General features: G+C 42.8%; 1 protein-coding gene across 7 annotated transcripts in view; it reads right to left on the reverse strand.

The window, feature by feature from the left end:
• The window catches only part of Ctnnd1 (catenin delta 1), a 58,562-nt gene that overhangs the window by 13,848 nt on the left and 20,799 nt on the right, over nucleotides 1-23,915 (reverse strand). For 5 of the 7 annotated variants that reach the window (XM_090347642.1, XM_090347641.1, XM_090347639.1 and 2 more), the window contains exons 2-8: nucleotides 12,384-12,504; nucleotides 10,922-11,211; nucleotides 8,066-8,137; nucleotides 6,553-6,705; nucleotides 5,632-6,167; nucleotides 1,392-1,855; nucleotides 196-379 (exon numbers count right to left, since the gene is read on the reverse strand). In XM_090347642.1, coding sequence (XP_090203768.1) covers nucleotides 196-379; nucleotides 1,392-1,855; nucleotides 5,632-6,167; nucleotides 6,553-6,705; nucleotides 8,066-8,137; nucleotides 10,922-11,116 — 1,604 coding nt within the window. In that variant the 5' untranslated portion in view covers nucleotides 11,117-11,211; nucleotides 12,384-12,504. The remainder of the gene's footprint in view (nucleotides 1-195; nucleotides 380-1,391; nucleotides 1,856-5,631; nucleotides 6,168-6,552; nucleotides 6,706-8,065; nucleotides 8,138-10,921; nucleotides 11,212-12,383; nucleotides 12,505-23,915) is intronic. The other 2 variants (XM_090347638.1, XM_090347643.1) reach the window with 2 other exon arrangements.

The following is a 23,915-nucleotide window of genomic DNA, read 5'->3' on the forward strand; positions in this document are numbered from 1 at the left end:
TAGCTAATTGGAGATACCAGTCTCATGTGCTTTGTCTCCCTGGACTCGCTTCAAACCATGATCCTCACATCTCAGCCTCCTGAGTAACTAGGATTACATCTCAGCCACAGGCACCTCATTTAACTTTCTTTTAAAATAAAATTCTATCAGCCCTCAATGCATCAAGCTTTATCTTTACAAAGCCCCTTCATTTACCTAAGGCAGCCAGCTGTGTTAGTGAGCACAGATTCCCACTCAATATGTCGTGGCTTACAATCTTCATTAGGCTCCCTTTCCCAGCCAGAATGTGGAATGATCACTTCATCAGTCAGGGCATGCAGTGCATGGTCCACAATCTCCATTTTGATTGAGTCATGGGATGAGAGATTCCACAGGGTTCCTGGCAGAGACAATTAATCAGCTAGCTCTCCAGCACCCAAGACAGTGTGTCTTAAGAATGTCCAAGACAATATCCTACTCCATCATTTCTCAGTCTTCCCCAGGGACTAAACACCACGTAATTTTATATGAGCTTTGTTTATGACCCATGGTAAAAAAAAAATATATTTTATGTTATAGCTCAGTAAGATAAACCTTCATAAAAACAATACTTATTACAGCAATGCTCACTGACCCATCTATACCATCTTAGTACTATGGTCACTCTGGGCCACATAATGCTTTGGTACAGAGAACTGTCCTGTCCATTGCTGGACATTTACCAGTATCCCTGGAATTTGTTCACTGGATATCAACAGAACTCTCTTCTCCCAACCCAAGTTTTGATAAGTTAAGAAGCAGTGGTCTATTACTATATCTCTTTCCATATCTTGGAATGGAGACTGTGACCTATAGAACTGTGTTCAACTCATCCTAGAGAATCACAATCTGGAAAGCTATCATTGTAAATAAAGCAAGGACTACAAATTCAAATGTCTAGATGGGGCAGGCAGTTGAGATGGGACAGGCAGACCCTTAAAAGAATCACAAGATTGTAAGTACTGGCAGCTTCCCTGTTGGGAAAACAACTTCCTTTATTTATGACTGTAGTTAGTGGAAATAACAGAACGCATTGAAGATGACTACAATCTGGGGAATACAGGTCTGGCCTCCAAATCAAGAGAATAACAAACCATCTTTACCAGCTTTTCCACATGTTAAGGGAAGTCAAATAATCTAAAATTTTAAGTGATTAATATTTTCTCAATTTTAAACATTAGCAACCAACACTTTAAAATTTCAAAAGCATTGTACTGTGAAAACAAACCTGTGAACTGGCTTCAACCCACAGGCCATCAGTTAAAACCTATAAGTAAAAGTTAAAATCAGGAAACCCCTAGGGCTTCCAAGCTTCTCAGGGGGATAGATAACAGGGAGTCTCATGCAGCAACTGACTGTGGCCCAGAACTCACCAGTAATGACTTCCGTAAGGTCCATATCACGGGCCTTTCTAAGCAGTCGCACAAGGGCGGGAACGCCGTCACAGTTTTTTATAGCAATCTTGTTATCTTGGTCCCGTCCAAAAGAGATGTTCTTGAGAGCTCCGCAGGCTCCGAGGTGCACTTCCTTTTTGGGGTGGTCTAACAGCCCCACCAGGACGGGGATCCCCTTGAGCTTCCGCACATCAGTCTTCACCTTGTCGTTACGATAGCATAAGTGCTGCAGGTAGGCAGCTGCGTTGGACTTGACAGTATCCAGGCGGAAGCCTAGCATGGCGATTACCTCTGGTAGCTCAGGCTGTCTCCAGTTGGCAGGGGGAGGCCCTCCCTTGCGCAGGCTATCTAGGCTCGCTAAACTTCCCCGTTCGTGTTGGGCCAGAGGGGCCCAATAGTACTGGTCCGATGGTACCTCTTCACCAATCATGTCTTCATAGCTCCTGAAAAGTTTTGGAAGAACCAAGAACCAAACAGTTAAATTAAATCTAGCTTCTTGGATCCTCTCATTTATTCTTTCTCTTCTCAGCTCTACTACATGGATCCTATCTCTCTTCTGAGTGCATAGTAAGTATACCGGTCAATTTTAATCATTTTGAAGGCAATTGCAATCTATTAAATTTGCTGGCTCACAAGTAACAGGCACACAGAGAAATTAATCCCAAAGAATGAACCAAATTCTGATTCATTGGCCCTTATTTTAATGACACTTGACTGCTATTAACTTCTCTAGACAGAGAGTAAAACAAACCCTCAGACAGCAGAGCTTAACCAAGGCAACTGACTCAGTGTCCCAGAAGTCAGCAAACAAAGCCTGGGAACAGTTCTTATAAGCCCTGAGCTCAACAGGAAATGAGGCACTTACACACGGGAAACAGCTGGTGGAATAAGAAAGACCCTTGAACATATTTCTTCTTCGTTTCTCCTTACCCTATTTTGGAATTACAAGAAGAGGAACTGAGTAGGGTGTGGTGGTACATGACTATAATCCCACCCCTGAAAGGCTAAAACATAACTATCTAGGTGACAGCGGGCCTCAGCTATATAGCCCTGTCTCAAAAAGCAAAATAAAACAACAAAAAGGAAAACATTCCCTATCTCTCTCTAGTGGTACTGGGGTTGGAATTCAGGGTTTCACGCTTGTACCCTGGAGAGCCACCCGCCCCCCTCTCCTCCAGCCCTTCCTTGTTTTATATTTATTTTTCAGGGAGGGCCCTTGAATTTTTGCTCAGAGCTGACTCTTCCTGCCTATAACCTTCTTCACAGCTAGAATTGTAGACATGCACAGCTATGCCTAGCTTATTGGCTGAGATGCAGTTCTGCCTGGTTTGGTCCAAACTCAGAAGACATGTTTGAGAATGAGTTCCAAAATTACATTTTGAGTGCCTAGCCACTAGGAACAAAGATAAAGCAATTGAAAGTCAAAGAAAGATTTTTTTTTTCTTTTAACTTTTTCCAGTACTACCAACAACCACTAGAGGGGGAGTCTGTGTTATTTATTCATAACCACCAGGAAGGAAGCAACCCATTATCTGTGAGCTCATCTCACCCTCTGCTCTATTGTGTGGAACTCTCCAAATAAGACCATTGTTTGTTCCATGAAACCCCTCCCACTGTCACTAAAATTTTAAGGTGAACCTGAGCAGAAAACCTGCCTCACAGGGAGCAATGTAGACCACTCAATAGGTATTCAGTGGAACAAACCATTTAGTTGAAATCAAAAACCCACTATAGAACAAAATGAACAGGTTATACAGCCAAACATTTAGGGAGCAAGATGATTATTTTACTAGGGGAAGGTGATAGGACGTGATAAAAAAGTACTCAAAGGATATGCTCCAAAATGTTGACAGTGGTTCTTTAGGGGCAGTGCCCTTTACTAACTGCTTTGAGGTATGTTGTATTGAGCACACTCTGCCTTTTTTTGTTACTCTGAGATAAGCAATTATGTCTCACAACTGATTCCTTGCTACTTGGAGGCTGAGATAGAGGATCACAATTCAAGCCAGCCCAGGCAGGAAAGTCTGTGAGATTTACCTGTGGCTCAAAGAGGTAGAGCACTTGCCTTGAGTTGAAGCCCCACAACCCCCCCCCCAAAAAAAAAAAAGATAAGCAATTACAAAAATTAATTACCATAACTGGATTTCAGCCACTCTAGGAAATCTATCTTGTATTTCCTTCTCTTACAGGTAGAAGATCAAAGTCTTTCTTTGATTTGCTTGAGGCTATACAGCTAGTACAGAACACAGCCAGAACTCAGGTTTCTGAGTTCAGTGCTTTTGTCTAAACTACTGCTTCACTGTTAAAAGTTTGACCTTGTATTAGTCTCCTAGCCTGGAACAGGAAGTAGCAAATGTTCTTGCTAGTTGAGCAGGTTTCCAAGTCCAGTGCCACCCTGGAACAAACCCAAGTACCAGGCCCCAAACTCTCACTAAGTCAACTGAGACAGTGACAGCAGAGAATGGCCTGGCCATACACACCCACTGAGTTCAGTAACTCTTAACTAATGAGGAAGTCACAATAGGCAGACTTGCATAAGAGTGAGCCATCCATCCAGAGCAAGGCTTCAAAGATAGCTGTTATCTGCCACTGCTACAGGCTGGCCCTCCAGGAATAAAAGGTGAGTCACCTGGGAGCTGGATTAGCTCACACAGACATCTGACTCAGGCTGAGGCAACAGGGCCCCTACCCCAGCCCCAGTTCAGTTCACTATTAGCCAATACTATGTAATTCATAAAGGTCATAACCTCACACAGAAATTCAAGGTATCTCCACCATCAAGACAACCATAAATATCCTTATTTCTTATTAGCTCACTTTGCCAGCAAAACACCGACTCTGACTTGTTTTAAAGCAAAGTTTGTAGCCACGGCCCAACCTGCTCAAGGCAACCAAGAAAAACACTATTAGTTTTTAAGTTTCAACCACTAAGTCTAGCTACTCAGAAGGCTGAGATCTGAGGATCAAAATTTGAAGCCAGCCAGGGCAAGAAAGCCCAAGACACTAGTATCTCCAATTAACCACTAAAAATCCAGAAGTGGAACTGTAGGCTCAAGTAGGAGAGCTAGCAAAAAAAAAAAAAGAAAAGAAAAACTCAGGAACAGTTTCCAGGACCACCCCTCCCCCCACACATACACACTTCATTTTTACATCATCAAAGAATCCCCTGGGAAGAGTAAAGTCAGAGTAGGCAGACCTTTGGGAGTCTTGCTAATGTATGTATACCCTTTAAGGAATCACCCTCATTTCTTCATAAGCAAATGTAAGATACAAAAAATTATCAGAGCTTTGTGAGAGTAAGGGTATTTTTGTTGCTTTACTATTCAGAGATCTAAGACCATGACAAAAATGGTTCTTAAATATTCCCTAAACAGGGGCTGGGAGTGTGGCCTAGTGGTAGGTAGCATGCTTGCCTAGCAAGCACAAAGCCCTGGGTTCGATTTCCTGGAACCACAAACACAGAAAAAGCTGCAAGTGGCGCTACGGCTCAAGTGGCAGAGTGCTAGCCTTGAGCAAAAAGTGTCCAAGAACAGTGCTCAAGCCCTGAGTTCAAGCCCCAGGACTGACCAAAAAAAAAATTCTCTAAATTATCCTTTCTGGCTCTGAAAGTCTAATATCAACACTGTTCCTACAACAAATCTGAAGCTTTCTTTTTTTTTTTTGGCCAGGACTAAAGCTTGAACTCAGGGCCTGAACACTGTCCTTGGGCTTTCTCAAGGCTTGAGCTCTACCACTTGAGCTATAGCACCATTTCCAGCTTTTTCTATGTATGTGGTACCAAGGAGTTGAACCTGGGTCTTCGTGCCTGCTAGACAAGCACTCTACCACTAGGCCAAACTCCTGGCCCCAAGCTAAAAACTTTCCCAGCAACAAGTGAGTAAATATTCAGAGATACCAAGTGGCTCCATATGAAACTCCTTTTACAGCTTCTACTCCCCATCGGAGGCCACATCCTAGCCAGAGACCAAGAAACCATGGCACACAAGCAAAGTTCATTCTTTAGGACACAGACCAATAACCATCACAAGTCACTTTCTACAGTTGATATATCACTTCCATAATCTTTTTAAAAGACAATTTAGCAAGTCAGAAAAGGGAAAAGCATAGGTTCTGTAAAAAATGAAATGGAAAACAGTGATCCTGAGATCTTAAAGAGAAAGAAAAGCTACTCTTTTTTCCTGTCTAATAAAGGACCTATCCTTCCCCTACTCTTGCCTACCTGAGGCGTCGACGAGGGTCGGAGGGTGTCCCGGTCCGACGGGCAGTGCCATAATCAGACATCATGCCATAATCCAGGTCATCATAGGCCATGCTACGCTGGTCATCCTCTAGCCCGTAAGGCTCTGGATGAAACCGATGCAGATCCACGCTGCTCCCACCTACCCGAACCTGGGGCTGGGGCCCATAGACATCCTGCCTACTGGGGGCCCGGTAGCCCTCCATGCTGGGCCTATACCGCTCTTCAATGCGCGTCACCCTGGACAGACTGCCATAGTTGTCATTGCCACCTGGATAACCATCTTCGTAGTGGCGGCTATATCCATCAGGAGGGTAGTGGAAGTTCCTAGGGAGGGTAGCAGTGCCTGCCTGCCCCACATAGGGGCCAGGACCCCCGTTGCCATTCTTGCGGAAGTCACGACCCAAAGTCTGGATGTAGTTGTTAGACACAGCTGAGGGGTCCATCGGCAACCCATCAGGTCCCATAGGGACTGGCTGGACTGTCCGAGTTGTCACAGTCTTCACTACTTTCTTGACCTTTATTTAAGAATGAGAAAAAGAAAACAAGACCACACTGAGAAAAGATACTCTCGCTCTGCTGCTTTACCTAGAAATAGATCCTTTTCTTCTTCTCTCATCAACCTTTCTTTCCTATCCTTTAGGAGACATTAGACATTAGCAGGGAAACTGCCCTAGCAGTAACTGTACCTCTAAAGGAATTGCTCCACAGCTAAACATACCCACTCTCTTCCTCATTCCATTGCATTTTCCTGAATCTTTTATCTCCTCGGTTTGGCCAGAGATGTCGGCAGTAGTATAGATCAGTCACCCTTCACCCATCTAACTGTTTAACCTCTCCCTTCTCAGAGACACCACAGGAAGGCCTCCAGTTACTGCGAAACCTCATGAAGTCTCAGCTTACTGTGGTCTCTGTGCGACGAGTGGTTCCATCATCTGAGGTCTCCACAGAGACAACAGACATGGCTCCCTCAGGGTCTTCCTCCGTGTAGGTCTCCACAATCTGCCCTGGCTCCTGCATTCTGGGAATGGTGCTATACAAAAGGTGACTGTGATCCTGTGAGAGAAACAAGAATGTGTCAATAATCCATCCTAAGAAGAAGCACAAGTGCCACTGGAGAGAGCAACTCTTCATGCATCTCCTACTAGTCTCAGGTTGTTCAAGCTATTTTGAACTTGTGTAGTAGAAATTTCCCAGTTTTAGTCACAAACATACAATGACAGAGATAGCACATTTAACTTTCCAGTTCTGGTCAGCTGAAGGTGGGTGTGGTGGCTCATGCCTGTAATCCTAGCTATTCAGGAAGCTGAGATCTGAGGATCCCAGTTCAAAGCCAGCCCAGGTACTAAAGTCCATGAGACTCTTATCTCCAATTAACCACCAGGAAACTGGAAGTGGTGCTGTGGCTCAAAGAGTAGGGCAGTAGCCTTGAGCTGAAGAGCTCAGGGACAGTGCCCAGCCCCAGAGTTCAAACCCCACAACTGTCCCCTCCCCCCAAAAAAGGCAACAAAGCAAGTATAAGGGTCTGAGCTCAAACCCCAAAGACAGTGGGGAAAAACAAGGACAAGGAGCATACCTATAAAGATATTTTAAGGTAAACCATAAAGTCCCCAAAATAGCTATTTTCTGACTGGTTATATGTTATCTTACAGATAATGCTCAGCCAGATTTTGGGGCAGTTTCCTCCAAGTAGTAACATGTCCCCTTCTCCCCAAAAAGTATGAGTATCAGAGGAAAGACATAAAAGGCAATGATAAAAACCAATGGTCATTAAATTTTATTTTAATACAAAAGATATATATGCCAATTCTAGCACCTATAATCCCAGCTACTCCAGAGGCTGAGATCTGAAAACTTCTAGTTGGAAGAGACTGTATCTACAATTAAACTGTTAAAAAAAAAGAGCGGTATAGTTCAAGGGGTAGAGCACCAACCCAGAACAAACAAAAAAATAAAAGTTGAGTGACAGGGGCCGGGAGTTTGGCCTAGTGGTAGAGTGCTGGCCTAGCATTCACGAAGACCGGGGTTCGATTCCTCGGTACCACATATATAGAAAAAAGCCAGAAATGGTGCTGAGGCTCAAGTGGTAGGGCTCTAGCCTTGAGAAAGTCCAAGAACAGTGCTCAGGCCCTGAGCTCAAGCCCAGGATTGCAAAAAAAAAAAAAAAAAAAAAAAAAAAAAAAAAAAAAAGTTGAGTGACAGCAGAAGGCCCTGAGTTCAACAAACCTGAATACATGAGTACATGTGCATATGCATACCACACACACACGCTCCAAGAGTATTATCTTTCTGCTTTTCTAAATAATGGGTGTTTACAATGCACCAGGCACTTTATAAAACACAAATATGTCTAAAGGCTGTGGGAAAGTAAAAGGATACGAATGAGGAAACCCAGGCCTTGATCCAAAAGAATTACCTGGGGTCCGTTGAGTTTCAAATCTGAAAATTTCTGTCTCTCAAGGTCAGCATCGCCCACAAACCGGCCGTTCTGAAACACAGTCCATAAGAAGACAATTCATTTTGTGGCTTTCCTCTGCTCTATCAAACATAAATGCCTTTTTTTCCAAATGGGATATCATGGCCTGAAGCCTTAGTGTCAATGCTTATAAAAGAACTATATTGCCCCTAGTCTTAGCACTTCGCTCAACTTTAAAATCAAGCCTGGGATTCTATGATGCTGAGTGTCTGGGACATAAGAACCTAAGATTCATGAACACAGATTTTTCTTGGTTTAGTAGTTTTATTTAAGGATATATGCCTGATGTTGAACTGTGCCTGGCATATAACAGGCATTCAAATTTTACTTTCTGAATAAATAGCAGAGACTCAGCTAAGTTCCTTTTGGGAAAGCCCTAACAAATAAGAAAAGCTGGAAAGACTAAGTTGGGGAAAGGAGAGTATCCAAAAATCTTTACTGTTCCATGAATCTTGATGCTCTGCTACCACTGGGCACCCGTTCCAAGCAGTTTTGTTGTTGTTTTGTTTTTTTTTAAATCCAAAGAGAAAAGTCTTAATCCCAAGTATGAAGAAAATACCACAATTCCTCTCAAAGAAAGTCTCAACATCTTTATCATCAAATTCAAAACACAGAACACATTCCAAAATATCATTCTTAGGATCTTCTGTCTTAAGCAGCAGGAATTAACCTAGTGATATCATACTATATGAAAGTAAGTTCTCTGTTCCTTTCTGAAAAAGAATGCAATGGGATCCAACCACCCTATCCAGCTCCCCTTTACATACAGAGTAAATGCTAGAAGGACAGGAAGTTAAACATTAGTTTCAGGAAAAAGGAAGGGTGTGATTTCATAAGTTTAAAATAAAGAAACAGAGACAGAAATCAATAACTAAATCCTGGAATTCCCCACTATCTCTATCTCATCCCTAATCCTCTACTCTAGTTCCTATATAACATCATAAAAAGAGCTTTGCATGGTGGTACATGCCTATAATGCCAGAACTTGAGAGAGGCTCAAAGCAAGAGGATCACGAGCTCCAGATCAGTCTGGACTACAGATTGAGACTCACTCAATTAACTAATTAGTTAATTTGTAGGAGTAATGCAAAAGCACAGCCTCTTTCAAATTCCTGATTATCCCAGTTGGAATTCTGTCTTCTCCATCAACTGCAAAGCTTCTCATTATAAGGGATCATCTCTATCTTAAAATGTAAATAGGCAACCCAGCATGGTTCAAAATGCCTGTAATCCCAGCACACAGAAGGCAGAGGCAGGAAAATGGAACATTTCAAAGCCAACCTAAAATACACATTAACACCATGCCTCAAAAAAATATATATAAATAAGTTTAGGAACGGTCTGTGAGTAAAACATAGTGACAGAACACTTACCTAAAATGCATAGGCCCTATGTCTCATTTCCAACTTTTTTTTTAATTAAATAGATGGGCTGGGAATGTGGCTTAGTGGTAGAATGCTTGCCTAGAGTGAATGAAGCCCTGAGATCAATTCCTCAGTACCACATAAACCGAAAAAGCCAGAAATGGTGCTGTAGATCAAGGAATAGAGCACTAGCCTTGAGCAAAAGGAGCTCGAGGACGGAACCCAGGCCCTGAGTTCAAGCCACAGGACTGGCAAAAAAAAGGGGGGGGATGAGGGCAAGGAGTAGAATTAAATAGAAAGTCAGATGCCAGTGGCTTATGCCTATAATCTAGCTACTCAAAAGGCTAAGATCTGAAGATTATCATAGTTCAAAGACAGCCTGGGCAGGAAAACCATGTTAACTACCGGGGGAAAAAAAAAAGCCACAAGTGAAGCCTTCAGGGAAAAAAAAACACACACACAAAGACAACACCCACTCCTTGAATTCAAGCCTCAGGATTGGCACAAGAAAAAAAACAGAGATAGAGCTGGAATCTAGGTCTAAAACATGAAATGCTCCAAGTTCAAATCTCCCCAGAAAAAAAATATATTAATTAAATTATTAAGTAATTAAGTAATCAAGAAAAAGGACTGTCAAGTTAGAGGCATTTTCCTGGTTCCCATTCAGAAAGATCTCCTAAAATGCAGCATATCAAGCAATGCCTAACACTCATGCACATGCACATACACATATAATACACACACGCACTGATTTCTTAGAACACACTCATATTACATCACAGCAGTCAGACTCAATAAACCATAGGAAACAGCAGATAACTTCTAACACCAACACTCCCAAATCACCTCTCAGAGTGAGCCAAACCAGAGACCACTGGCTCCTGTGGTTATTTGGGTTAAATAGCAGCATAATGCACCCTCTCCAATTCTAACCAACAGAGTACCAATGACCCCTCCCTCTAAGACAAGACTTATGCAGCCAACGAAAAGAGCACACAAGGACAATAAGAAACAGGAATACACAATTCATGGCCACTGTAATGCCTTCTGGGAACAGACTGTTCCCTGAGGGAGAATGAACCAGAGCTAGGAACACAAAATCTCCAACTTCCCCAACCACTAAGTAGACATTTACAAAGAAAAAAAATTTTTTTTCAGAAAAAAAACAAGTAACTAGAGTATAAGTTCCAAAGTACACTATCCACCATTACTAGAACTGCATCCCACCCCAGAAAGCCCACTCTGGCCGAACAGGAAGTCACGCCTCTCAAGTCTACCCAACTCAGCACAGCGGCGATATTGATCCTTAATGGTTGCATCAGTATGCCATCATCCCTACCATCGCCGAGAACAGAGACGCTTCCCAAGGATCAGAGCCTCTCTGTGGCCATGCCAAAGTCCTACCTGCAGGTCTGATGGAGAGAGGGGTTACCTGATGCCGGCGGGTGAGGGTGCCGTTGGCCATGAGTGGATTGGCATCTTGTGGTGAGACCCGGACGCGTTCCAGTTGCGCCGAGACGTGGCGCCGTTCTTCCTCCAGCGCCCGGGTCAGCTTCTCAAACTGGGCCTCTTGTTCCTTCACAGAGGCCAAGATGCTGGCGGTCGACTCCACCTCTGAGTCGTCCATGAAGGTAAGGGGCAGAGCCGCCGCAGGGCAGGGTAAAAAGGAAGGTGGATCACAGAGGGAGGAAGAAGGAGGGAGAAGGTCCCCCTCACTTCACACTATCGGGAGGGTGAGAGAGGGGAGAGAAAAGATCACAGGTCAGAGAAGACAGATGAATTATTAATCCCAGAGCCAAAGACGCCCTCTTGTGGTTTTACTGCAGTGCAGAAAGCAAGCCACCACCAAGCTGGGAGCCCACCACCAGTGTCTGCTCAGGCCAGGATTTCCTCTGCCCACCACCCTCTTCACCTCACCACATGGAAAGGTACAACTCCATCCACGTCCCTACACTGCTGCTAGGACAGGGACCATGTGACTAAGGGCTGTAGTCATGATGTGAGATTAAAATTAGTTTCTCTTTTCCGGGAAAATTTTGCTGGCACCCATTTATTCCAAGTTGTAACTTCATGGCACACTGGCTCTCCTGCCAGAGACAAGCCACTTTGAGAAATAATGGGGCAATATGGGTTGTTCTTGACCTCTCCCCAAATCTCAACATTGAAACTGCTGCAGAAGTGGCAAAACGTACTAAATTCATAGACTAAACTAAAACACCAATTGGGAAATGGAAATGGTAAAATAATAATACTCCACCACCAAAGGTAGAAGATAAAATTAGACTTCCATGTTTAATACATAAAGAGGGGTCCTTCAGCCTTGTAAAATATATTACAATACAAAGGGCAAAATGCATGTCTTAATTGAGACAAGACAGTGACATAATCACAAAACCTTCTACGTATAAAAAGTACTATTTCCAGAGACCTTTAGCTGTTGGAAAATGGGAACTGGGCTCAAGCTTGAAGACTGGAAAGTAGTTCAGTTCCCAACGTGTATACATCAGTGGCTGGAACTTCCTATGTCTCTATAATCCTGCAGAAAGCTCTGAATAAACTCCTTCTTTTAAATGTTCCAACTCAAAGTATCCATGTATCTAAACAGTTTATAGTGCTGTAAGACACAATAAAATGCTATTTAGGCAGAAACAAAGAGCTCCTCCAGTCCTTACATAAACAGCCCATGGGTAATAAATAAATAGGCCCCCTTAGACTTTGTTTGGGGACTTTCTCTTTTATAAGCTATAGGAAACTTCATGATCAGTTCAAAATATTTTCAGTCCCAAGGCAAGCTAGGAAATAAATCTACCCTACTCCCCACCCTTTTCTTCATCTCTGAGGAAAAAGGCACTTCCGTTTCTTTTTATTCTTAATAAACATATTTCCATACACACCTGTTAAAAGAAGGGTCGTAACTGATTGATTTAACACAGAGACCAGCCCAGTCTAGATTCAAAAAAATCATGGAAGAAGCATCCCAGCCACCACAGCAAGGAGGAAGCAGGAAGGAGAGAGCTGTAGAAATATTTGAAGAGAAAATGGGAATGAGAGGAAAATAAAATACACAATGCACAAACACAAAGGAGCATGGGGAAGTATTAGGAATGAGAAGTAGTAATCTAAAATATGACTTGGAATTGTTTAATGTGACAAATGCTCTTTAAACTTCACTGTGGCCAGCTGCCAGTGGCTCACACCTATAATCCTAGCTACTCAGGAGGATGAGACCTAAGGATAGCGTTCAAAGCCAGCCCAGGTATGAAAATCTCTGAGTCGCTTATCTCCAATTAACAACCAGAAGTGGTCCAGTGTCTCAAAGTGGTAGTGCTCTTGAGCTGAAGAGATCAGGGACAGAGCCAAGCCCAAGTTCAAGCACCATGACCAACCAAAACAAAACACAAAAAACAAAAATAAAAAAACTTCATTGTAGAAAAGCTTGAGAGCATATATATAGATATACATAAAATTTATTTATTCTTGTTAGTACTGAGGCTTGAACTCAGAAACCTTGAGCTCTTGCTTGGCTTTTTCTGGTTCATGGCTAAGATACTACCACCAGTCCAGCTTTTGGCTTATTTATTAGAGAAGAAGTCTCAAAAAGCCTGGGCTTGTTTTGAATCTTGCTGTTCCAGGACTGAGCCTTCTTAGAAGCTGGGATTGCAGGCATGGGCCACGGGTACCAGGCTTGGGTTAGTTTTAATAAAAACCTGGTTCTATTATTGTGCCTGAGTTTCTCTACTTGTAATGGATTAGAATATGTATACAAACCCTAAATATCTCCCATTTCTAGCAACCAAATTAGAAAGGAAAAAAAAAATGCTGTCAGAATGCCCTTCCCCCTTCTTCTACCCTTAAGGCAGAAACCTCAAAACCCAGTCCCTGCATGCCCACAAAGACATTGAGAAACCGGTGCAATAATCCTGGTGGGGAAGACATGTGAGGACTAGCCTAGGCTGAGCCTTTTGCTTAAGTTCTCTTTCCCACGCTCCCCAGAGCCCCACCAAGCACAAAAGCTTGGGCCTCTTTGCCTTGGCATGTACGCAGCATTTAGCAAGCAAGAGTATCCAGAGGTACCCAATAAACTCCTGAACTGATGTGGTCCCTAAATCTAATGCTACTGACACACACACACACACACACACACACACACACACACACACACACACACACTAACCAGCTCTAGGCTCCCACAATTGCTATCAATTCCTATTCCAATAGGTTGCACAAAAATCTTTCTTTTGTCAGTATCCATAGTCTTTCAAAAAAAAAAAAATGTTCCCTTAGCTGGGCGGCTCATACCTGTAATCCTAGTTACTTAGGAGGCTGAGATCTAAGGATCATGAAAGATCAAGGGCAAGAAATATCCTGAGACTCCAATCTCCAATTAACTACCAAGAGTCACAAGTAGTAGAGTGCTAGCCTTGAGAAAACAAACATATTTATATCATGAAGTTCAAACCCCAGGATACCAGTGCTCCCTTTTCATCTCATTCCTTTACTTTATAGTTAATTATACATAGGTCTTATCCACTCTGTAAAATGACCTTCTATGCCAACAGGACCCAAATTAAGAGATTCTTCTAGTTACTGAGTTAGAAAAGGGCCTGCACTAGTTACCACTCTGGCAGCTTCTACCCTATAATCTTCTCTGCTAACAAAAGCCCCAACTACTAGCACTGCTCTACTACCTACCAAGGAGCACACAAAAACACTCTCCGCTATAGAAATTGTCACCCTGCTACACAAATCTACTTTTTGCCACCACAACTTTAATTCAACAACAAGGATTAAGAAGAAAGGTTTTTCAAGAAAAGTATGTAAGAGTTTCTACATGAGAAAGCAGTACTTCCCCTTCTTCTGGGTTGTACTGCTGACCACAAGGTTGTAATTTGGAGAAGACAGCACAGTTGAGGTCAGATTCCTAAGTCTAAACATTTGCAGAGATTTTTTTTTTTCTGCCTGATAGAGAAGAAACCAGAGTTCTGGGACTGGTCCCAGTCCTGGCTCCTGCCATCGTCTCACCCTGCGACAACAAATCATACCAGTTCAATCTAACTCAGAATTGCTGTTAGGATAGTGAGATAATGTACATTATACAATTGTGAGGTATTAAGTTGTTTCAAGAGTTACTTTCAATCTTCCAATTACATTACTTCATGGTAATGTCTCAGAACCAAACTATTTTGCGAGGCAGTAGATTAAATTAACTGGATCAAGAACCTAACTGGGTTCTAAAGAGTAGATGAGCTGGTTTTCCTACTCCAGCTCTGTTTACTAAGAGGTTCCACTAGTGTTCCACCTAGGTTCCACCTTTAGTCCCCAGCGTTTCTGGAACAGAAGTTGCTACTCTAATGCCCGAAAGTCATCCCAGCCATTACAAATCAATTATACTCAGTTCTTGTGTCTCTCTCTATAAGGGATATTACTAGTTTATTACCAAGGAAAGGAGGAACATGGGGTGAAAATGCTTTATATTAGCCAGGTAACCCTTAAAACCATAATTAAGTACTATTTTGCAAAAGGGAAAATAGGTTCAGGTGATAAAAATTAATCAAGATCCCACAGTTCACAGCAAATTTAGAATTTAAGCTCAGTTCTATGCATACCATTCCAAAGGTGACATTCTTTTTCTAACCTATGTTGTGCAAATAAGGTCAAGAACTTTTTTTTTCCTAACCATCATTGGAGAGGAGGAAAAGGTTTCCATTTTTCTTTAAACCAAAGAATTACTCATGTCTACATATGTATAAATGAAGGAGAACAAAAAAATGAGAGGAAAAAAAGTATGAGTGGGAGAAGAGAATGAAGCTATCAGACAATGTACAGTAGACAGCCTCATAACTCAAGAGACCTGATGAAGTTTCTTCTCCACACTATACACATCATAAAAAGATTATACTACAGACCAGAGTCTGCAAGCCATTAACTGACTTTGGCAGATAGTCAGGAAAATCTTATAAGTCTGATCCAACACCTTTCAGGTTTGCCATTTCATGTTTCCAAATAAATTATCCTTTCTTTCCCTAAAAAAAAAAAGATCAGGAATTCCTGACATGAGAAGGGGGACACAGCAAGTGAACCTTGTTATTTCTGTTCCTTAGAATAGCTAGTTTTATACTTAATAGGCTACAGGGCCTATATTACTAAGTCTCTACCCTCACCAGAAATTCCTTCATTCAAGCAACTGACAGCAATAAAAAATTATTCTCACTGGGCACCAGAGGCTCACACCTGTAACCCTAGTTACTCAGGAGGCTAAGATCTGAGTATCATGGTTTGAACCCAGGAAAAGTCCATGAGTTTTTTGGTTTTTGTTTTTTGGTTGTGGAACGTTAACTCCAGGCCTAGGCATTGTCCCTGAGCTCTTCATCTCAAGGCTACCTCCCTACTCCTTGAGCCACAGTGCCACTTCCTGTTTTCTGATGGTTAATTGGAGGTAAGAGTCTCACTGACTTCAGTGCCTGGACTGGCTCTGAACCGCATGATCCTCTCAGCCTCCTGAGGAGCTAGGATTGCAGGCATAAGCCACCGCGCCCAGATTTTTGTTTCATTTGTAAGTATGTGGGGCTTGAATTCTGGGCCTGGGCACTGTCCCTGAGTCTTTAGCTCAAGGCTAGCACTCTGCCACTTGAGGCACAGTGCTACTTCCTGTGTTCTACTGATTAATTGGAGATGTGTCTCCTGGACTTTCCTGCCTCAGCTATGAGGCATGATAGTCAGATCTCAGCCCTTCTAAGTAGCTAGGATTATAGTCATGAGCCACCAGTACCAGGTTCAATGAAATTTTTTATCTCCCATTGACCACCACCAAAAAAAAGCTGGAAGTGGAACTGTAGCTCAAGTGGTAGAGCACTAGCCTTGAACCAAAGCTCAGAGACAATACCCAGTCTCCAGGTTCAATTCCCAGGACCTATACATACACATACAGACAGACAGACAGACAGACAGACAGACAGACAGACAGACACACACACACACACATTCCCTCTTTCCCCCACCCTCTCAAAATTCTAAACCGAAATCAAATGCCCAGAAGATCCAAATGATTAGATGCTAACCAAATAGCAGGACACTTAAACCAGCTACCACAACAGAGTCCCTGGGATGGTCTGATCCACTGTCAACTACATACGTGCAGTCTGGAATTATGGTTCTTAGAGGTTAGGGGCCAGACACCAGTGTCTCACGCCTGTATTCCTAGCTACTCAGGAGGCTGAGATCTGAACATCATGATTCAAAGTCAGCCTAGGTAGAAAAGTCTTCAATATTCTTATGTCCAATTAACTAGCAAAAATAAAAAGCTAGACTAGAGGCACAAGTGGTAGAACACAAGCCATGAGAGAGTGGGAAAAGTGGAGTGAAAGCTTGAGACCCTGAGTTCATGTGAGAGATAGAGTAAGACAAGCTGGGCACTGGTGGCTCCAGCCTGTAATCCTAGCTACTCAAGAGGCTGAGATCTGATGATTGTGGTTCAAAGCCAGCCCTCTGTATCTCAATTAATCACCAGAAATCGGGGAGTGGGGCCGTGGCTCAAAGCACTAGAGTGCTAGCCGTGTGCAAAATTGTTCATGGATAACACCCAGGCCCTGAGTTCAAGCCCCAAGATCACCCCCCACCCAAAAAAAAGAAAGAAAGAAAATACAGGTTTTCAAATTTGGCTGAATTTAAATCCTAAATTTAATGAATATCTGACATTCTACAAGGTACCACATAATCAGGCTGAGGACACAAGTCCATAATGGGAACCCGATTTCATCCCCAGCACTACTAAAATCTATCTAAACCTCAGCCTTATTTTTTTAAAATGGAGACAAGAAAATATGTAAGGTAGTTTATAAAGATTAGACAATTCATATACAGTGGTTAAGAAAATGTCTTGATGAGCAGAAAGCTACTGATAATGTCACTGTAGTAGTAATTACTACTTATGAGCACGGGGACTGTTGGTTTTATGTTGCTTGTAGGACTTGGGATAAACCACATACCTGCCCTTTCCCATGTTCCCCTTAGTCTACAGAAATTCTTCAACTCTCTTAATGAGAAAAACAAAAATTGAAACTCCAAACTAAGAGTCAAAAGACCAGGAGTCCAAGCACTGGTTCTGCCAAAAAGGAGTAGGCCTGGAGAAAAAAAATCTAATTCAATTTGTTTCTTTTCAGGATTTAGTTTTAATGTATCCCCTATGTTCATTCAGTTCAGGAAAGCAGATGCAAAGCTAAGATCAGAATTAGGCAAGAGCGGCAGGGGACAGGATTTGTCTTTGTGTTCTTGGGAAAGAAATTTCATCTTCTGCAGTCAGATTCAGATATGACTGTCTTACTTTGTTCCTACTGATGCATTATGAAACCAAAATCAATGTCACAAATGTTCTCCTAAAAGCAATAAGAAGGAAACTCCACTTCCATGTCTTCCAGGGATATAAAAGAGCTTTTTTTTTAAATACACGGAACAGCTTACTGAAGACCACCAGTCAATAAAATATAATACATGTATCACATCAGGACTATATATGTCATAAGTCAAAAAGGATTTGCCCCAAAATTCAAAGTTAATTATTCTGGTTCAGTACAAGGACACATATAGAAAATTGCCTGTAATCATAGCTAGTCAGGAGGCTGAAGATGGCAGTTCAAAGACAGACGGGGCAGGAAGGTCCATGAGGTTCTTATCTCCAATTAACCACCAGAAAACAGGAAGTGGCGCTGTGGCTCAAAGTGGTAGAGTGCTTAGCCTTGAGCTGAAGAGCCCAGGGACAGTGCCCAGGCCCAGAGTTTAAGACCATGACCATAAAAAAAAAAAAAAGAGGAGGAAGAGGAAAGGAAAGAAGGAAAATAGCCATTTTGTTTCTAAATCAAAAGAATAATTTTATCAACCGTTTTTCTAAGGCTTCTTATCAGAAAGAGTGCCAGTACCAAGTCCAAAGTCTCTCATGTCCCCTCCCCACCCTTTTATTTGATGTGCCACATTCTAAAGCTCTGTCAGAACAAACTTAGCTCTCACTTCACCAAGAAGGCTCATTTCTAGGCTTACTCCAAGTTCCAGAAGCGGACCTTCACTAAGATTTAAAGGCAGAGCAGGAGGATCAAGGTTCAAGGCTGTAAGAACTCCACCTGAAAAACAAACTGGAGCCAGTGCCAGGCAGCGGTGGCTTACACCCTTAATCCTAGATCTCAGGAGGCTGAAATCTGAGGATCATCATTTGGACACAATCCAAATAATCACCAGAAAACAGAAAGTGGTGCTGTGGTTTAAGTGGTAGAGTGCTAGTCTTGAACAGAGCTCTGCGCCCAGGCCCAGAGTTCAAGCCCTATGACCGACAAAACATACACACAAAACCTGACTATAGTAGTGCTTACTGGTAATCACAGCTACTTGGATCAAGGCCAAGGTAGGAGGATCTCAAGACTGGCACCCAGCAATTAGTGGCCTAGAGAGCCTATCTGAAAATCTAAACAGCAAAAGGATTGAGGGTGCGGATCAATTGGTAGAGTACTTGCCTAGGAAGCAAGAGGCCCTGAATTCAATTCCCAGAACCTCAATAAAAGATGTAAAGAAGGCAGACAGTGGTAATGTGTCTGTAGTGGGATCTACTCAGGAGGTTGAAACAGGATTGTCACTTGAACCAGTTTTGAGCCAGCCTGGGCAAAACTGCGGTGGGGAGAGGGGAGGGATAAAAACAAGGATCTAAAGCTCTGCTTAGTTCACAATCTCACAGCAACTGAGTACCAGTTAGTCACAAAACCTAGATTGTGGAAATGGCCCTGTCTTAGCAGTTTCTGTGCTTCCCTACAGTATGCTTTGTACTAGACTCAACTTCTCTATTGAAAGCACTCAAAAGACTGACCAAAGCTGTCTGGCTTTAACAAGGAAGAACTGGTTCTCACTGTATTCCTCATCAATCTCTCTGATGCATTAAAGGCAAATTACCTGCCTCTTGGGAAACAGTGATGGATTCTATCTGATTGGAGTATCAGAGAAAAGAAGAAATTTGAAGCAAACATTCAAAAAAGATTATTTAAGTACCCCCTTGTTAAGCTGGGGGGATGGGGGTGGAGGGCGAAGTCATTGTTAAGAGGCAGGGCACAAGTTGGCACATGTCTGTGAGCCTCCTTGGGAGGTTACGGAGGATTGCTTGAGCCCAGCAATTCAAGGCCAGGCTGGACAACACAGCAGATCCTGTCCCTTCTTATAAAAAAATAAAGGTGAGGTAGGGGCTTGGAATGTAGCTTGGTTGACAGGAGACTGGGCCAGTAAGCAGGAGGTCCTCAGTTCTATCCCAGGTGTTAGGAAAATGGAGAACAAAGCAGATTCCCATCACCCAGCACTTCAACAACAAAATTTGCTGAGCATAGTGGTTCATACCTATAATCTCAGTACACAGGAAGCTGAGGCAGTAAGAACATTTGACATCCAGGGGTTTGAGACCAGTCAAGGCAATACAAAGACATCATCTCAAAAAAAAAAAAAACAAAAACTAAATCACCCTGCCATCCTGGCCTACTCAGTACAGTAACCATATAAAAGATCTTTGTTTCGACTCTCCTTTTCCTAGCTAACCAAACTACAACATACTAAAATGGCTAAAGCGGGGCTGGCTTTGAAGCAAAGCAAGGGTGTGGCACTCAGCTAGTGAGGGGGCCAGGATTCAAAGGGTATGGAAAGAAAAACCTGCTTCTTTGTAGAGCTGCAAAACACACACACACACACACACACACACACACACACACACACACACACACACACACACACACAACTGGTCTAACAAGTCCTTGATCTCTTAGGCCATGCCACTTCCTTCTCCTCCCCCATATTACCCACAAGCCTCCCAAGGCCCTCCACTGGGACAGATAACACTGAATTTTCTCTCAATCCTGAAAGACACTAAGACACAGTTACTTACCTGGACTGGATCACTGGGCAACCATGCCCAAGGTGCCTCACCCAGCCTTATAAGGAGAAAGCAGGACTTTGGGGAGAGGCAGATAAGGAAATAAAGATAAGAGGGAGGGGCCAAAAAAGGGAGGTGTCAGACTAGAGGAAAGGGAGAGGCCAAATGCCCTTCCCCTTCTAGCCAAGGGAAGGAGGGAAAAGAGGGAGGGAGGGAGCACGTATGGTTTAACTCTCCTTACGGTAGGGTAGGGAGAAAAAGATATCCATAAGAATAGTAAGCTAAACCTTAAGTTTTAGTAAAGGCCATCCAACTGTTTGAACTTCTCATCAAACTCATAACTTTCTACCTATGCTTTGCCCCCATCCCTTTATCCATCATTTGAAGATAATCTGAAAAAATTAAGAGCATATAATTGAGCCACATTAACAAAGTCCTAAAAGGAGCATCTCCTCTATCAGTTTGGAGTTCATTTCCTTTAAGAAGGAAAGTGGGCCAGGCACCAGTGGCTCACACCTGAGATCTTAGCTACTTAGGAGTCTGAGGTCTGTGTCTGGGCAGTTCAAAGCCAGCCCAGGCACAAAAGTCCCTGAGACTCTTATCTCCAGTTAACCACCAGAAAACTGGAAGTGGAATTGTAGCTAAAAGTGGTAAAAAGCTAGCCTTGAGCTGAAGAGCTTAAGGACAGTGCCCAGGCCCAGAGTAAAAGCCCCAAGCCTGACTTTAAAAAAAAATTTTTTTTTAATACACACTCATTATCAGGAAGAAATGTTTCCATAATCCTCTCAGGTAATGGCAGTCCACTTGTGTGTATGTCTGTGCATTGAAGTAAGGCCTAGTGCTGTCCCAGCGTTTTTTTTTTTGGCTCAAGGTTAGCACTCTACACATGAGCCACAGCTCTACTTGTGGCTTTTTGGTAGTTTATTGAACTTAAAGAGTCTCGGGTACTTTTCTGCCTAGTCTGGCTTCAAACAAAAGATTCTCAGAAATCAGCCTCAGCCTCCTGAGTAGGATTGCAGGCATTAGCTACCAGTGTCAGGACCTTTTTTTTTTTTTTTTAAGAATAAATCTGGGGCAAGGAGTTTGGCCTAGTGGTAGAGTGCTTGCCTAGCATGCATAAAGACCCAGGTTCCATTCCTCAGTACCACATACACAGAAAAGGCTGGACATGGTGCTGTGGCTCGAGTGATAGAGCTCTAGTCTTGAGAAAGCCCAAGCATGGAATTCTCAGGCCCTGAGTTCAAGCCCCAGGACTGGCAAAAAAAAAAAAAAAAAATCACAAATCATTTCTACTGTTTCCGTTTCTTCTTGACACATTAGAAGGAATGTGGTCTGTATGAAGTGAGGAAGAGGTCAGGTCTGGCCAGTGCCATCCTGGCCAAATGATTGAGGTAGGGTCTAGCATCTTGTCTTCGTGATCAGGCAAGGTAAATATTTTACTGCTCTTATTGTGAGTCAAGTCATTTTAAGTTTAATAGAGAAGTTAAAGAAAATAAGGGTTTGTGTCTTCCTTCCATCCTTCCCTCTTTCTCTTTTATGCAGGACATGATGGCACAAGCCTTGTAATAACAACATTTGCAAAGTTAAAGCTGGAGGATCCCAAGTTTGAGACTAGCCTAAGCTACATAATGAGCTCCTGTTTAATTTAAAAAAAAAAAAAAAAAAAAAAAGCCTGTGAATGGGGACATCCTTGAGAGATGATTGAGTAGAACCACTAGATCTAGGTCTCCTACCCTCACTTTGAAAAGCAAAATCTGGAAAGAACAGCTTGCTTGCAATTCTTGCACCTTCTAATTTAGTCCCTTTGGATAAAGAACAAGTGCTTAGAAGGAAAGATACTAAGACCAACAACAACAACAAAAAGATACTTTGTACCAGGGGCCGGCAGTTTGGCCTAGTGGTTAAAGTGCTTGCCTAGCATGCACAAAGACCTGGGTTCAATTCCTCGGTACCACCTACATACAAAAAAAAAGCCAGAAGAGGTGCTGAGGCTCAAGTGGTAGAGCTCTAGCCTTGAGAAAGTCCAAGGACAGTGCTTAGGTCCTGAGCTCAAGCCCAGGACTGGCAAAAAAAAAAAAGATACTTTGTACTAGTCATCTGCCTTTGAACTGATGGCAAGCTGATTCTAGAAATCTGGCAACAATGCCACATCCTCTGATCTCCCTCATCCCAAGGAAAAGAAAATCTAATCACAAATTTTCCCACTCTCATTTTTAATGGTCTACCTCACTAAGCCAAAACTAAAGATCAGAGTTGGGGTGGGAAAGAGAAGGAACTAGAAGCCGGGAAGATTGTGCTAGCCAGCATTAGAACAGAGCGAAGGGATTGTTCTGGCGGTATGCTAGCAATCTGCCTCTAGGGCAGCTGTCCTCCAGGGCAATCAAAGGCTGGTTTGTGTGAGTGTGCTCCTGGGCTAGCCAGTTTGGCAAAAAATTAAGGACTCAGCCACCCAATCTACAAAGTGAGAAAAGATGCCTGTTTTACAGCTGGAATAGAGGGCAGGGAAAACATAAAACAAAGAAGAAAAGAAGGCAGGAGAAAGAGAACAAAGGGGGACAGGTGCTATCTCAGCCTATACTTTAAGGAGGAGAAAAAAAATCCCATGAAATTACCAATCACTCCACAACAGAGAATTGACAGTAACTCTCAATGCTGAATATCAGAGAACTCAGTCAGTTTCTCTGACCTGAATCCTATTGACTGCCAAGTAGAAGGATACAATCTAAATCAGTGGGGTCCTATCAATCAGTACCTGTTATTTTTTTTTTTCTGTTCCTTTTAGGCTCAAAAACGTAACAGCAATTCTTGTGCATTACATGAAAATTACGTAACATTTATCTTTGTCTACAATTCCCTTAATGAAACCCTAGACATCCATAAATGATAACAGTGCATAGAAAAATCTGTAAACTCCCCAATGATAAGAGATCAAGGCCATTTATATAACTCAAGTGCTAAAATGTAAAAGGCCATGGTCAGAACTCGCACCCTCTAATCCCTCAGAGTAGCTAGATGCTTGGAGACCCATTAGACACACAAAGACTGCTCTCTTCTCAGTGGTGCTCCGTGGCAGGGCTGCTCTTCAGGGACAAAGAGATTTCACAGGAGAACCACAAAGACATCGCCCCTTTCCCGTTCCCCCACTCCCAGCTTTCTCACTTCCTGTCACAGTAGCACCAGACCACAGTCTCCCAGAAACAAACAAATACAAAGTACTGGATTCTGGGCTGCAGGCCAACTGCATTCCAGGGCATCCTGTCTACCAATCACCAACCAGAGCTCCCACTTTACCCAGCTCAGTTCCTTATCATGTTCAGGGAAAACAACCCTCCTCCCAGCCCCAAGCCAACACTACACAGGACAAAGCTCAGGCCTTAAGAATCCACAGACACTGTGTGTACAGGCCTAAGAGTGGAACGGGTGAGGGATTTTTAAGATTCCAACTTGACAAGGTTTCTTCACTTTGGAGACTGTGCACTGGAGATCTTAGAGCTAGTGTGGCTGTTCTGTGCAGGGCAACTACATCCCCAAGAAAACT

The sequence above is a fragment of the Megascapheus bottae genome, chromosome 16 (genome assembly GCF_031878675.1).
Source record: "Megascapheus bottae isolate mThoBot1 chromosome 16, mThoBot2.hap1, whole genome shotgun sequence".
Lineage (NCBI taxonomy): Eukaryota > Metazoa > Chordata > Mammalia > Rodentia > Geomyidae > Megascapheus > Megascapheus bottae.